Below are 16,124 nucleotides of genomic sequence, written 5' to 3' on the forward strand. Positions count from 1 at the left end.
AACTCTTTTGACATGGACTCCTGCCGCGTAAGTTGAACGTGGGTAGGAGCTTCAGGAACGCCACGACCTACTGTTATATAACCATCCCCAAGAGCAGTATTAGCTACAGATTGCACTCCTCCATTGGCACCCATCGCCGCGTAAGCTAGACACAAAGGAAGTTAATTCCCTTTACAGTGGACTTTAATGATAATAGCGTATCTAAGGCTGTAAGCCGTGATAACTAGCGAGAACACCATAGTACAGAGTATCCCCACTCCACTGTAAAAAGCGACAGTGTGTTCGACAGAACATGGGTAACACACACTCAGAGATACAGAGGAGTGGGAATAGCCTTCCCCTCTCAACGCGATAGTTTAGCAAAAGTTCAGGGGAAACCCGATTATACAGAGAGCCTCCATAGCGAGAGTCAACTGTATTCCTGTTAACGAGATCGTTCAAAATTAATAATTTAAAAGTACTAACGTTGGTGGCTGTAATACCAAGACGTTACGGGACTCGTCGCAGGCACTGGACGAATAGTTGACATTGGAGGAGTAGTCCCTTCTCCATATAGTCCTGCTTGTTGTACACCAGTAGGTCTATAACATATAAAGAGAGATCATAACATATTGCTTTGATCATACTTTTATACGGTGCTTCTATGCCTGATAAGGTTACCTAAGCAAAGATTTAGATACTCTTGAAATTGGACCGTATTTGCTAGCTGGCGTAGCATCGTATGGTACAAACTCGTCATCAAGTTGTATCGAGTCGGAACGACGAAAGTTGCTGCTATAATTTATATTTGGCGTTGAAGTCATCTGATTACCAGGTGCATTAGTCCAAATGGAAAAATTTGGAGAAAGTAAATCGCCTTGTATCTCATAATTCTGTAACGAAGAGCAGTTAAGAATCAGGAAATAAATAAGAGAATATAGTTCAAATTGATGTTTCATACCGATTTCATTTGTGGAGGTGTTTGCTTGCCAACGATATTTTCAAGTTGACTTATTATCTCCATTCTACGCTGCAGCAACATTGCTAAAGTTTTTGCCACAGACCGTTGCTAATTGACAACATACAAACATAATTAAAATATACTCGTAACAATGCATAAAGGTAAAATTTAGTGTAAAAAATAAAATTACCTTTTTGCTGTTGTTTGGTAGATTGTTTTGCATGGCTGCTGATATTTGAGATGGATCCCACATATGTAAATTTGGAGCGGCGTAAGCATTTAACGGAGATCCAGACATGACGTAATGAGAGCATTGCATATCAATATTTTTCGAAGGAACCATATGAGGAACACCTTGTTGCGGAGGAGTCATATAACTCGTAAGTGGTCCAACAAAATTATTTTCAATGTTTACAGCAGGATGTTGTACTGAACCCACTTTGCTCAATGCATTAAAACCTAATTTCAACATAAATGTAGTTGTCAGTATTAAAGTTTACTTGTTTCCTCTCACAGGGTTAAAATATGCAACCTGTACCTTCTCTATGGATATTATCATGTGGTTTTGCAGGATGGTATATCAAATCTTCACATTGCTTGAAACCTTTAGTGTTAGGTATAACTATAGGCTTTTCCACTTTTGTATCCTGAGTTCCAGCAAGAGGTAAACTCGATCTGATACTCAACTTTCGGTTTTTCGACCTATACCTGACAAAAGTTTTAATAAAGAATACGTTCATAAAAGCAATACGAAGTTTAATATCCAATTGCCGTACTTATCAAGTTCCAAGTCACTGTGTGCGAATGTACAATTGGTTGATCTTGGGCAGGATCCTCGTAAAGCAAGATCACGGCACATGCTGACTTTATACTTCGGCTGACCTGGTCCAGTATTATGGGCACCATCCTGTGGCTTTCTATTTCCATGTTGCTGTATAAATTCTACTAGAGCTGCTACGACTGTTCTCACTGCCTCTAACGCAGCGCAACATTCTGCCCACGTAGGAGTTTCCGTTTCTACGATTTACAAATACAAGTATGAAAATATGATTTTCAATATTGAAATATTTATTAATAGAAAAAAAAAAATACGATACCGGGACTGGGATCAATAGCAGCCAATAATTCTAGTTGAGGTCTTAAGCTACTGAGCTGGCCTGGATCTGGAGTACGCTGCAGAGCGATAACAAGTTCTTGTACGCTCTGTGCAAATGATTGAGGGGTTTGAAGTTTATCTATGATACTTTGCATATGAGACTTGTGGCCAGTATCTCCATATAACAATGCAGACCACTGATCAGGAGCAATTCTTAGGCCAGCCTCAGTCGCAATTTGAACAATTTGAGCATCATGTTCTCGCCTTAGAGCTTCATATGTTCTAAACTCTTCCTTTAGTTGCATTAATGAGGAATCACCTTCACGTTTTGATACCTACCATAATAATGTTAATTGACATAGTCATCTCCAGATATTCCATTCTATAGTTATAATACTGAATAGTCAGTACCTTGAAACAACTCGCTCTGTAAAGAAGCTGCACAACATGTCCAATGCTGGTCTTTGATGCCTGAGGAAAATGAGGTTCCAATCGTTGGACAACAAACATGACTAGCACCTTTCTAGAGAGAGCTGAACCATCCTCGAGGGCTAAGAGAACTAATTTCAGAACCTCTTCTTGCATTGCTTGTACAGGAAAGTAATTAAATAATTAATAACTTGTACTGATATAGAAAAAGTTATAGATCAAAAAGTTTTATGATAATATAACATATATTCACCTGGTCCAAGGAATTGGCATCCTCGTGCCCGAACAGCAGCCCATAAATTGGCACTAAGTTGTTGCGGATTTTGATGTTGTAATATCAATTCAGTCACCGAACGCTCACCCAAACTCCTTGCCGCACGTACTGCACGAGCTCGTCCTTCTGGTTCTACTAGTTGGCATCCTACCAATGTCACTAATTTTCTCTGCATGGGTCGGGACACAAGTCCCATACCTGTAAAAGTAAATCTAGGTTTAGATATAAAAAATAAATAGTTTGGAATCATATGACAAAAAACTTATCAGCATTACCTGTAGCTGTCGTCGGTGCAGCTTGACATGGTTTGAGATATAGTGCCAATTCCTCTATGCAACATTTAGCAACTAAAAAATTTGCATGATGTTCGGGTGACAAAAATTTTAAATATGGTGACCCAGCATTGGGAGGCACAGGACTGCCAACCAGCTGCAGTAAAGCTTCATTCACTGGCAGTCTCTCTATCTCTGTATTTATAGCACTCTAAAACATATATGACATTCAAAAGTATCTACAGAGCATGGAAAACATGCAGATTCTATTTTCATTATGCATGTTACTTTGAATCCTTCATATACACTGTATATCATTTGATACACTTACTTGATCGAAGGGACATTGTTTGCGATGTAAGTTTGCAAGGCACGTCCGACAAATAGTATGACCACATCCTAAAGATATAGGTGCACGTATGGCTGCATCAAAGTCATGACAGCATACAGGACAGGAAAGGAATTCAGTCCACTGAGGTGCCTGTATTGGCATTCTAAAAGAAATAGTTTATAATCTAATTATTTGTATCACCATAACAGAAAAACATATTACATGAAACATGTTATAAAACTTTCACATTTCTGTTCTATTTAAAAATAATCAGAAAAATAATTATGACGCCACATCTTTTGCGTCGCCTGTAGTTCTAAATAAATTGCCTATAGATGTAACAGTAACTTCAAATTAAAGGCTTTATTCTGTTACACATTACAACAAAATATCATGACAGTATATTAAAAAATGTGTAGAAATTTCTAGAAGACATCATATTAAAGTTTTTGTTATGCGTATTCTTTCCTTTTTTCTAAATATTCCTAAAGACACACGTCCCATCGAACTCGGTATTATATCTAAGTCAAAAATCCCGTGACACTTTACACCAATTCAAAGACAATTTCTTTAAACTATTACAGTACTTCACATCGTAATTGTAATCTCAATTTGATACTTTGAAATCCTCTCACCTGAAAAAGTGTTAAAATTCCAGATGCGTACGTTGTACACGCAATACAATTAAAGAAAAAATAGTTAAACGTAAGTGCGCACTACGTTAACATTACATATCGAACTATGTGCAATCTTTTTCTCTAACGTTATGAAAATATGTTCCGACCTCATTTATTTGAAGTGCAACCCTTAAAATATTATATATTCCGATTGAGCCACGTATATACAAAATTTACAGCCGTTTAAAAAAAAAGACTTTTCCTTCCATGCTCTTAGAACTTTAGTAAAAAAGAAAACGAAAAACGTAATTACGATTCCACGAAAATCTTTCTGACGTCTGTTCAAAAGCAAAGATTTTAAAGGGACCCCAATATTTTTGTCACGATAAAGTACCTAATATTACCTATTACATGATCGATTAAAAGAAATTTTGATAATTGACTTACTTGCCTCGTTATTACTTTTACAAATCATTACATTAACCAATAAATTACTTCACTCGCAATTCTGCCATCGCAGCATGAACAGACGAACCACAGATAACAAGATGAACCTCTTGACATGCTCCTTCTTTATTTTTGTTGTACCACCGGTTACATATTCTCTTTAGAAAATATGTAATATGCAAAAACTTTTACTGACAAGTGTATCGCGAAAGATGGCGACACGCATATAAGTCTTAGGGATAATATTCAAAGAGCATTTTTGGAATAATACTTGAATCGCCATCATGTGGCACTAGTTTCTTGTACAACAGAAAAAACTTCAGTAGGTTACAATTTGTAAATTAATGTATTATAATTGAGGAAGTAGCATAGATATAGGTTTAGTTTCCACAGACCCAGAGCATATGTTCCTCCATGCAGGGTTGAAATAGAATTAACCAATCAAGTTAGTTTATTCCGCTGATATCTCATTTTTAATTGGTTAATTCTATTTCAACCTTACACGGTGGAAACATATGCATTGCTAGAGTAGGCTATTTCTCTTCCAGGAGTATATGTTCTGTGGTTGAAAATTGATGAAAAAACCGAGTGATTGCGCATGTGTACAAATAGGCTCCTCCGATACTAGTTATTCATATTCTAAACGATTCCAAACTAAGATCCGGAGTCCGAAACAACACGTTGATTTTCGCTAAGTACCCAGAGACCTGTAAATAAGACCATGATCATTCCTGTGCGATGCTTTACATGTGGCAAAGTTATAGGAAACAAATGGGAAGCATACCTAGGTTTACTACAGGCTGAATATACTGAAGGGTATGTTACGTTTGTTTGATTCTTATAACCTGATAGAAAACGATCACACCGGCTTTTTAAAGTTGAATTGTTGGTCTTATTAATTTTTTTAATATTTTAATTATATTTGTTGTGTTTAGAGATGCCTTAGATGCCTTGGGTCTAAAGAGATATTGCTGTCGCAGGATGCTTCTTGGACATGTGGATCTAATTGAAAAATTACTCAATTATGCACCACTGGAGAAATAATGTCCATTCAGATCTCCATATCTTTAATTTCTATACAGAATTTTATTGGTCAATGATGATGCCTCAATAATTTGATAAATTAAATTATCTTAATGCAAATCAGTGATGCATATAAATTGTATGAACATCTTTCAAAGAGAATGATATTTTATTGGAACTATATAATTCCATTATAATATAATTAAGTGTAAATAAAAAATCTACTTTATATAAATATTTTTGATTATTGACTTGTCCTTGTTATCAATATATTAAATTTAATATGTGATGCTTAAGTAATAAATTTTATCCAGCTGTTAAAAAATAAATATTAGACTATTTGACTAAACTGCGGAATACGACTCCTTTAAGATAGCTGTAGATTGTTTAGTTCGTTTTACATGTTTTTCAAGAAATCATATTCTTTAGTTTCACTGAATTTTGTTCTTCCTTGAAAATTTTGCTGAACTGCGAAACCTTTAAAAATAAACTAATGTACAACTGATTACACATAGAAAAAATACAGTTTTCAACAATAATATCTTTATTTGCAAATTTTCAAGATTCTCAGTAAAAAATATAAACTAAGATTAAATGCAAGATCAGGGCAAACTGTGCCAAATATATCAACCACACATAGTGTTACATACCATAGTTTGATCATTTACATAATATGACGAACATAGCACACCTTTTAACAGTCCATTAATGATAATGCATTCGTTGTTCATATTTTCAGATGTGATATTTATACTCACAAAAGCCTTGTACAGTTCATTTTACCTTTTTATATATACAATTGAGGCCAGCATAAATAGCATAAAGCTTTACACAATCTAATCTACTTTCTGTGCCATCATAAAAATATATGAGGATGGTTTTTTAATCTTTTATATCTCAAAACTCCATTAGGCCATGCATGGAGACTCCATGAGGCCATGTATCAACATTGATCACTATGTTATCATTATCACTGCTGATACTATAAACTGCAAAGAAATGTAATGTTTGTCATAATGCTTTGTGAATTCAACTACTTACAGTTAGCATTAACTTCTATGAAAATTATTACTTCTATTCTAAATTATGACAAGAGTTAAGTCCATCAATGTGCCATACCTGTGAGGTGATTAAGTTTTATACACTTGCACTTTTTTATATTATTAATTGTCTTTTAGCTTTACGTACTCCGTTAAGTGCGATGTTTTATCCAAATATCAGTTATATTTTAAAATAACAAGCCAACCTTGACGAAAATGCAAATGCAACTTTTCAATTGAGCACGCAAAAGAGCGCATAACATATCAGTGGTACCGTGGAATATGGCTTTTTGAAGAACAAAATTCAGTTAAATTGACTCTGTTAGAAGTTCATGCGTTATTAAGTAATTGTTCCACAGGACAATATAAGCTAATAAAATATAAAACATAAAATTGAGTGCAACTGTAAAAGAACCGATCTTCAAAACACTGTTCAATTCTTTTTTTCTTAAACAATACACTTAGACATATATCGTATTAATAATTAATATTAAAGTTGAAAGAATTAACTACGATGAGTTTCATACTAAAAGAAAAATTAATTTCACATAATAATATATATAAAAGTAGTACTCAAATCAAATTGTGATTCGGCAGATCCCGCGATTAAGAAACAAAAGCCATTATATTATTATTCTCATATCCATATAATGACAATTGCGAGCACTTTCTCCCGATAACAATGTATATATGTATACTATTTTTCGTATATTTCAAATAAATATAAACGATATATAAATTCAATAATTATAATAAGACATTCATATATTGTTGCCGCAGATACATTTTGTTAACTGAATATAGTTTTATAAAATTGAAACGTAATATATTGCGGTCATTGCTTTTTAATTACGAAACTTCAGTGCTCTGAACGAATCGAGCGACTGTTGAAATTGATAATAATTAACATTTATTAAATACAAATTTTTCGTAATGCTTGGTCGGAAAGTTCATATACACAGTATACATATTTTTGTACTACCTATCGCAATGCATGTTACTGTGTTCACATTAGATAGGTGTTCGTTTATAGTACAATGAAAAATCATTATAAGTAACAGTATGTACGATAGATTACTAAATGAAGTATCAGATTGATTGTATCATTTTGCTATGTGTTCCTATACAGTTTAAAATATAAATCTGAGCATCGCTATAAGTACAACTATTAAATTTAGGTTTTTCTTTAATTATCATAGGAAATCGATCCTTAAAATGTATCAAATTCGTCATTCAATTCCTTTCACTGCTACGCACATTTTTGTTTTCATCATATCTCTTTTCGTACGTTCTAAATCGTTCTCATCGGTCATTGTGGATAACAAACGAGAACCGAATAACGGAAAGGTTAAATTATTGATGAACAATTTGAATTAATTAGCTATACAACTTTACAATGTCGATCATGGCACTGCGAGATCCAAATGTCAGAGCCAATAGACCGACTATACATATAATAATGTTCTTTATGGCGACCCAATTTCCAGGACCGAAACCAACGTCCCAATATGTCACTGTTTCTATTAACACAGGAACGAGAAGACCCAAAATCGAAAAGCAAAATGCACCGATGAGACTGATGAATGGTTCTATGGTTGGTACAGCCACGGCAATCAATACTGTAAGATTAATGTTATTATCTGTTATTTTCATCTATCAGAGAATTATTATATAATTTCGTACGACCACGTTATCTTGAAAAATCATACTATACTGATATAGTTAAGAAACTTACTGGCACCAGTGACAAGCAGGGTACGAAGAACATAGTTCATGATCATAGGTTTCTTTTGGAAACGGTCTTTTAAGCCCTTCCACGCGATTTCAAGGCAGACGTAAAACTGTAGTCCAAAAGTGCAGTAGACTGCGAGAGCGATAAGGATTTTCACGACTTGTGCGGGTCTGGAAACATAAAACATTAAAATATTAATTAAAAACAACAATGGTTCAATTAATTTCCTGCAGAATAAAATCTACAAAGAAATACAACGCTAGTAATCCACTAAGATAAAACTTACATTTCCTCAGTTGGCAAGTTCAATGTAATACTACCCTGGGTCGCTACATTATACTTGAGATATCCAAGAAATCCAAGAAGAATATAAATAAGCGTAACTCCAGACATGCCCTTATTAAGGACACCGCAGATTCCAACAAAGTGCTGAGGAGTTTTCATATTATTCTCCAAAGGCATGACAACACCTGAAAAAAATAATGTTTGTCAAAAAAAATATAAACTTAATAAGATATAAAATTAATTATCGTATAAAGTCATGAACGGTAAGTCAAATTACCTATTGCTTCCATAGCGAAAATAGTGATGCTGAAGAATTGAGGAAATTCGCTTATAGGCGCTATAAGTGGAACAGAATTAACGGGTGGCATATCCCAAACAAGATAATAAATTGTAATTCCAAGACCGGTAGCCATAAATACGTTAGCTACCATAGACACTGGAGCAAGATATTTCAAATTGGGAATCCAACTCAGCAATATCATAGGCACCAATAGAAAAGCAATGGTGAGCCTTTCACTTATTTTATCAGGAGCGTTGTAATGATCAATTATTTGCCGGAAGTTCGCGGCAACAATAATCGCGTATACACTGCAGGTACCGTAGTATGTTGCAAATAAACTAATTTGAATGAGATACCTTCAATGAGAAAAAAAAGAACAATTATAAGTAATAGCAAACTCACACCAACCTTGAGTCTCGCTAAATAAAAGCTAGACTTCTGATTAATAAGTGAATATCATAATGACCATACCTAGATGGCTTAGCAAATCTTCTTCCCCAAGAGGGTCCAGTGGCAAAAGCAATTTCCGAAACGTCTGCAAAGCTCATCTCGGTTCTTCGTGTTTTGTAATATAAGACGTGTGCACATTTAACCTGAAGGTTTTCGATGTCATTAAGTATCAGATCAGTTGCAACTAATAATAGGCAACAGTTTCTTCGTGCGTGAATTTTCAACTTACTAGAATGTATGCACAGTGAGTGCATATAAACGCTACGAGAACAGTTGCGAAGACGCCCACAAGAAGGCCGGCGCTTTTGAATGCTACGGGCATAGCCAATATGCCTGTTCCAAGGGATGCCTTCAGTAAATGTGTCAAGGTTTCGCAATCCCTGTTGAAAGTAAATCAGATTGAATCCACCGTTGGCATAAATATTCTGATACACACTTCATGTAAGAATATACGAATATCATGTAAGAAATAAAAAGGTCACGTACGTTGTAGGATTTTGGATTGTACGTTCACTGAAAGGGTTGAATGTTTTTCCATCTGCATGGCCATTTTCTGCATCTCGCGCTGCTACTTGTACTTTGTACCTTAAATAAAACGATAATATTATTATGGTCGTTTTTTTTATAAGAGGGCTTATCATACATAAAGTTGATTGCATTATGTTCTGACGTAAAAGAGACACACGACGTTCATATAATGGCATAAGTCATATTGAGAGAGAATTGAGCAAACAAAAGAATTTACAGAAAAGAAAAATATGATGATGTGAAATATTCACGAAGATTCACTATGTGCACGTTTCTTATCTAAACCTTCACGTTCCCCCATAAATGTCTAGGGTAGACTTTATAAATATATCACTGAATATTCGATAACAGAATAATCATCGTTTATCACGGTTTACATTAATTCATGACAAAGTGCACAGAGACATAAATTAAAAGTATTCCAACAAGAATGCCTCATACATTTTTAAATAATTACATATTCATGATCGAACTTACTTTGCAGATAAAACTCCATCTTTCATATTGGAACCATCCTGTGGCAGGAAGGTATCCAGTTCCGTAGCTGTTGTATTATTTTTGTCCTCCTGTAAGTGTAACAACGGCAGTTCAGTACAAAGAATAATAAGCATACTAAAAGTCTATTGCACAATATACGAGGTCATGAAACTTGAACTCATTTCTTTTTTCGTCAACGCATGTGACAACAAGCATAAATGAAAATACACGTCCTAGGCAGCATGTAATTTATACTGAACCATGGAAATGCTTCAAAGGATGTCAAAAACATACCATTTTCGGCAATTTCGTTGTCGCCAAGGGACGTCACCTGAAATTCATATAAAGATGTCTTCTAAAAATGTCCTTCAAGCATCGATGAAGATTTTTTTTTTCAAAATTACAAATTTTCATGCGAGCAAAATATTTAACATATGTATCACTGTGTATCAATCAATTTGTCTGATAACGCAAATACCGCTGAGTCAACAAATTTAATGAAAATTGGATGTGCCTCAACTTCTGTCATTACAATGAATTGGTTCACAGGTCGCAATAGGTACTAAAGAGTTAACGCATAAGCGCGTCATGGATACACAGCAATTACAATATTACATACAAACGCGAATGGCAATCGTATGTGGACACTAATTTTCATTCGTCATCTTACGGTTTTTTTTTATACGAGTGAAAATAATAATTAGCGCATAGATCACACGTAGCAGTGTGTTTACCGAGGATAGAGCCGGCCATTCAGCATACAGTAATAAAAATCAAATAATCCATCATACAGTAATTCTCTAACCAATTATGTCACGTCTTATCTACAGGTCAACACGAGTGAAGCTCTTGGACGCTCCACTAATTGTAAGATATATGGCGATAGAGGAAAGTACTTAAAATATACAAGAATCCTTGAACTTTCAGACTCGTGTGAGCTAACCAGTCAATTTCGCAATAGCAATATTTGTGATTCTACTAACGAAAAAAGAGAAAGAAAAAAAAACGATGCGTACCATAAATGTCAACTAATGAAAATAAAATTTCTTATCAGCACCAATAATATAAATACCATTAGTCAGTCATTCCTATGACATGTGAATTTATATATGAAATTCAAATAAAATCGATATATCACTATATCGAACTTACGATAATCGCAAGAGTCACACATTTCGCAATTTACCACCCGACGTTTCACGATATTCACGACGCGAACACGGCACATGAAACAAGTCAAGTTTAACACAACTCGTCTAATTTATCCTGTCAACCACCCGTCAAGACTCTGTGCGCAAAGAGAACAGATGGAGTGCAGTCCTTCGCAAATAACTCAGTCTCTTATCAGCTAGTAAAACTTTCCAATACGTCATCAGGTGTACGCCATTACATAACAGAGTCAACCCGTATGAAGATAAACTGTTTAATCGTGATTCTAATACAATAATATATAAGATCTTGAGAAAACAAGTGTTACTCACTCGACTCAAGAAAATGCAGAGTCATCTCGCCTGCAAAGACTAATTCACTACGTTATATGATGAAATAAGTATACTCGACGTAGATGCCATTAATACTCCACGTCAAGTATTCCCAAAAATAATAGCGATAAGGAAAGTATAATGAAAAATAATCGGAAGTTGTAAGAAATTAAATGAAAAAAATATAGTAAACAATGTTTATGTAAAAAAAAGTTATTAACAAATGTCAAATAAAAAATTATAACATTATTAGATACTATAATCAATGCTTGCTGATCTGTCATTGTCCAAAAGTACAACGTATCAACATATAATCATGACGCAGATTCCTCATGAAAAATGATGTTTTCGTTATCTCACTGATTTAATTAATAACTTTTTTAAACAATTCGACTATTTTTGCGATGAAACTGCGTCGCAAGTTTCATTTTTAATACACGACCGTACTTGAGAGGGAAACAAAGGTTTTCGCGAATTTTGTATTCGTAAAACAATTTAATATATATGTAATGTATATATATATATATTTACACACATGACTATGCAGTATTTTATCGGTCTTACCAAAATAGCCAGCAAACACCTTTGTAAGCTTTACTGTCTCTCATCGGATCAACAGCGCCATGCCAAAGGAATGGATATTTAGCACGGACGAAACAACGGAGAAGAAAGAAATCGCAGACAGGCGAGCCTGACACGATTTGTATAAACGGTATCTTCATAACGGTTTCAATATGGCTGATGCATGTACGGTGCTACTATGTACTATTTCAGCAAGGTTAGTCAGCCTAAATACACTACCTGAATATGGTCCTACCATAAGAATCAAATGGACGTGCTGTTTGGCGTTATTCAAGTTCAGTATGAAGAGCAACCAGGGTCCGTAAATATGAAATAGTTTTATTTACTAGAGCCAGCAACGTCCTGCTATTAAACTCATTATACTCGTGTACTCTATATATATTCGTGGCACCGCGTGCCATGTGCCATGTGGCTTCATTTTCAATTACCTTGCACATATTTGCCTACAAATGAACCGTAAATATAAAGCGTTAGGTACCGTGCGACAGAACCAAATCCATGTCCTTCCTATAGTAACGTTTTCTGCTGCTATACATTTAAGCCTGTGTCGTTTGAATATCTTCAAAGTTTAAATGAGCTTGAAAATCTCCTGTAAATTCTCGAAGGGGAATAAATCATTGAATTTATTTCTTGTCTTTTCAGGTATGGGAAATCAGCTAACACCTTTGGCAGTAATAGATAACGAAAAAGGTCAGATAGATACGTTTCCTAGACAGACAAAAAAAATATCTTTAGATTCTCTAATCTATTTATATACAAATAGAGTTATCATATTTTTTCTGGTCTTCTGGCAAAGATAAGACAGGAAGTATCAAATTATTATCGACGTGAATATAAAGTCAGGGATCAATTGAAATATAATAAATAGAGACCAATTAATAATTGGGAAAATCGTGAAAATAACATGGATGAAACGAAACAATATTTTCGTTGTCGTACTGTCTGCTGTTTCGTATCACTAAATTGCGTCAGAGACTGAGAAGAATTCAAATAAGACACAATACACCTAAGTGTATTTTAAATTTACGTAAGGTCTACTAACGAGGAAAAGAAAATGTTTATACATATATGTATACTTCGATCTCATCATATTTTTTTTAAGGAGTGTAAACTCAAATGAAACTTCTATGATCGTACAAGAAAATGTGAAAATAATTGCTATGTGATTTATAGTATTTTTTTTCTTGTAATACTCTCAAATCCTCTTGGCCGAATAAAGATAACATTCATAAAAATCCATAAATTGCACAGAAGTCACAAGTTATTTTATGTGGTAAGAGATTAACATTAGTTTCTGCACTATAAGTATAACGATACCTTTGCCATTTATGTAGGAATTGTAATAAAATTCAAAGCATGAAACTACTGATCCATTGATAACCTGCGTTGCGTTTTATTGCACAAATACACATCAACGATTATTAACGACGCTCGTCCAATTCCTGATAAAGAAACATAGGTGCCACCTCTTCAAATCGCGTAAAAGAAAACTCGATCGACCGTCACTATAAACAGATTACCCAAAATCATGATTAAAAAATATTGTGAAAAGTATTAACAATATTTTTCATAATATTATTATTTGTCGATATAAAATTTGTACTCTACAACTGGAAGTTTGGCTTGAATCCAATAAAATCAAAGAATCCTCTAATGACTTATGATAAGCGTCTATTCGCTTGAGCAAGAACCCTTAAAAAAAGTGAGAATGAAGACTATTTAAATTATTAAAATTATTTTCTGGTTAGAATATGAAATTTTGTTTCTGATTATACTATTGTCATCTGTGCACGTTGTAGGAGCAAAAAATTCTAGCATAAATCTCAATTATTCAACTGTCAAAATAGCAATGGACCTTCGACGTCGTACATCAATGCCTGACTTTGTAAAACTTTACTCTCAAATATATTTCTTGTTACACATTAAATATACATGTATCCATTTACACTGGATCCAGGATGTTCCATGTCTTGTAAATCAGTCAGATCAGCATCCGAAATGTATCTTTCTACCCGGGGGCCCATACCATATATTCATCTGATATTTAACTTGTCACTACCAACGAATATGAAGACTCTACCTAATCCTCGTTTGTCAGATTTAATGCAAGTAAGGAGAAATAATAAATTTTTTTTCAATCACTGTTATGTAAATCAAATAGCGGTTCCGTTATTCCGTTTGTCACGCGCAAAAAAAAGGTAAATAGTTCTAACGGCATAGCAGATCATAAAGACATGTCTTTCTTGCAGAAACTAATATATATTTTAATATGTACAGGAAAAAAACTTACGCAAGAGTTTGACGACGCGCGTTATCCTTCAACAATTTTAAAAGTACGTCGACCCGAAGTGGGTCAAATCAGAAGGTCTCCTTTTTCTCTAGATCTTATTGTACTCGTGTCGTAAATTTTTCTCTCAATATTAAATGGTATCTGAATTTTATCCAGCCTAAGAAAATTACACAATGTTTGAAAGTCGCTTTTGTGACTGGCGTATGTGAGTGTAGGACATTTCTATTCAGACAGTCTTATTCGGACTCGATATCCTATTGTGCGCAACGTTATCCTAATTTTACGACACTGCGACAAACGTTTGTAAGTATTTTCGTCGCCTGGTTGCTAAGAATTCCAAGAAAATAGTTTGACTTCAATTGAAACTAGTTGCGACTCGTGATTGCAAAGTTAGCCGAGTATATTGTAAATCATTTACACCATTTCTAATAAAATTCAGATCAATGAAACGGTAGCAAGTAAAATTATAGGGACAATGTTCATGATAACTCATGCGTGAAAAACATATAAAAATGATGTAATATAGAAAAATATTTTTTTACAAGCTCCGCCCTTATGTAGTGACGTAATTGTTCTAGCTGATATCATTTACCATGTGAAAAATCGATGAAGTCTCATCATCTTGAAATCGAGCGTTTCGCCTTTCACACGTCACGTACCTCGAAGTATCTGATAGTTTTATGGGGTAAAATATACATATATACGACTTGACGTTCTTTAAAATACGGATACTTCGTGTGAGGCACAACGTATTGTTATCTTGATGTATCAATTATAATTCGATCGACTTGTTCGGTAACGTTAGATTTTATAAATGCGATAGTGTATACTGAAAAATTGTCCGAAATACCAAGCCGAGATTACATCATGCAAAGTACGGTCGTACCTTCAGCCCGCCATGTCTGGCCATACAAGTCGCGTCTGCTAAAGGCTCCACGTGGTCGGCGCAACCAGACTAATGAAACACGCCAAGCAACTTGCGATATTTCAAACGCGAACATTTGGTATAAAATTTGTTAGGAGAGCGTATGTGCTTTTAAGATTGTTGAACTTCCGTCGAGCAGTAAAATATGTGCGCGTGTGAGCAACCGCCAGAAATACATCTGTTACGAAGTGCTGATAGTAAAAGAAATATGAGATATCAAAGTTTAATAAGACGAGTAGAAAACCAGTATAGAAAGAAGAAGATAGTAAATGATAAAATTTTTCCACTGAATATGAACAGCATACCTGTTTATATATGATGTTCTGATAATGGGGAAACGTTGTTCGAGCACCATTAACTCATAACTAGTAACTATCACGTTCGAATTGGCTCGTATAAAATATACGAGTCCGGATGCTCGCGACTAGTACGTCTTACTCCTTCGCACGAGTACCGGTGAATGCGCGTGTCTGCGCTATATTAACTTGGCTCAGTCGGCGGGAATAAACTAACTTTACGCCCCGGAAGCATCGCTTTCGTTTACCGTGGCATCCGCTAGAGGTGCTGGTATCCAGTTGAAACGCATGTTATTCTTGGCTTGGTCCGTTACTTTTCCTTTTTGGAG

General features: G+C 34.7%; 4 protein-coding genes and 1 long non-coding RNA gene across 13 annotated transcripts in view; 3 read left to right on the forward strand and 2 right to left on the reverse strand.

Annotated features, from left to right (window-relative positions):
* The window catches only part of LOC112493769, a 13,250-nt gene extending 11,999 nt beyond the window's left edge, over positions 1-1,251 (forward strand). Inside the window, exon 3 of the long non-coding RNA XR_003058494.1 lies at positions 1,152-1,251. This is a non-coding gene — a long non-coding RNA (uncharacterized LOC112493769). The remainder of the gene's footprint in view (positions 1-1,151) is intronic.
* The window catches only part of LOC107263383 (roquin-2), a 9,889-nt gene extending 5,190 nt beyond the window's left edge, over positions 1-4,699 (reverse strand). Inside the window, exons 1-13 of one of the 4 annotated variants that reach the window (XM_025080835.1) lie at positions 4,407-4,699; positions 3,343-3,505; positions 3,015-3,222; positions 2,719-2,937; positions 2,448-2,623; positions 2,038-2,371; positions 1,717-1,957; positions 1,479-1,648; positions 1,131-1,399; positions 941-1,048; positions 661-872; positions 466-581; positions 4-136 (exon numbers count right to left, since the gene is read on the reverse strand). In XM_025080835.1, coding sequence (XP_024936603.1) covers positions 4-136; positions 466-581; positions 661-872; positions 941-1,048; positions 1,131-1,399; positions 1,479-1,648; positions 1,717-1,957; positions 2,038-2,371; positions 2,448-2,623; positions 2,719-2,937; positions 3,015-3,222; positions 3,343-3,504 — 2,348 coding nt within the window. In that variant the 5' untranslated portion in view covers position 3,505; positions 4,407-4,699. Of the gene's footprint in view, positions 1-3; positions 146-465; positions 582-660; positions 873-940; positions 1,049-1,130; positions 1,400-1,478; positions 1,649-1,716; positions 1,958-2,037; positions 2,372-2,447; positions 2,624-2,718; positions 2,938-3,014; positions 3,223-3,342; positions 3,506-4,406 lie in introns of all 4 variants that reach the window. The other 3 variants (XM_015730534.2, XM_015730533.2, XM_015730532.2) reach the window with 3 other exon arrangements.
* On the reverse strand, positions 2,313-15,956 carry LOC107263386 (proton-coupled amino acid transporter-like protein pathetic). 6 transcript variants are annotated; one of them, XR_001536673.2, is made up of 11 exons: positions 15,805-15,956; positions 10,516-10,552; positions 10,222-10,310; positions 9,703-9,801; positions 9,446-9,596; positions 9,238-9,359; positions 8,764-9,122; positions 8,488-8,671; positions 8,205-8,371; positions 7,758-8,088; positions 2,313-2,323 (listed from the first exon to the last, which is right to left on the reverse strand). XR_001536673.2 is itself a non-coding variant. In XM_025080843.1 (11 exons), the coding sequence occupies exons 3-11, from the start codon at positions 10,516-10,518 to the stop codon at positions 7,847-7,849; spliced, it is 1,416 nt and encodes a 471-aa protein (XP_024936611.1). In that variant the 5' UTR covers positions 10,519-10,552; positions 15,167-15,243; positions 15,805-15,954; the 3' UTR covers positions 7,807-7,846. The 6 variants fall into 6 exon arrangements, 5 of the variants coding, with proteins under 5 accessions (XP_015586033.1, XP_024936611.1, XP_015586031.1 ...); XM_025080843.1 differs by lacking the exon at positions 2,313-2,323 and adding an exon at positions 15,167-15,243 and having other exon boundaries at positions 7,807-8,088; positions 15,805-15,954; XM_015730547.2 differs by lacking the exon at positions 2,313-2,323 and having other exon boundaries at positions 5,956-8,088.
* On the forward strand, positions 4,969-5,664 carry LOC107263394 (DNA-directed RNA polymerases I, II, and III subunit RPABC5). Its single transcript, XM_015730559.2, has 2 exons — positions 4,969-5,222; positions 5,342-5,664. Exons 1-2 carry the CDS (start codon positions 5,128-5,130, stop codon positions 5,448-5,450), a joined length of 204 nt encoding a protein of 67 aa, XP_015586045.1. The 5' UTR covers positions 4,969-5,127; the 3' UTR covers positions 5,451-5,664.
* LOC107263393 lies at positions 11,922-13,510 on the forward strand. The gene is made up of 2 exons (XM_015730558.2): positions 11,922-12,581; positions 12,927-13,510. The coding sequence occupies exons 1-2, from the start codon at positions 12,437-12,439 to the stop codon at positions 13,082-13,084; spliced, it is 303 nt and encodes a 100-aa protein (XP_015586044.1). The 5' UTR covers positions 11,922-12,436; the 3' UTR covers positions 13,085-13,510.
* Positions 15,957-16,124: the final 168 nt, after the last annotated feature.

The sequence above is a fragment of the Cephus cinctus genome, unplaced genomic scaffold (assembly GCF_000341935.2).
Source record: "Cephus cinctus unplaced genomic scaffold, Ccin1 Ccin1_scaffold0153, whole genome shotgun sequence".
Classification (NCBI taxonomy): domain Eukaryota; kingdom Metazoa; phylum Arthropoda; class Insecta; order Hymenoptera; family Cephidae; genus Cephus; species Cephus cinctus.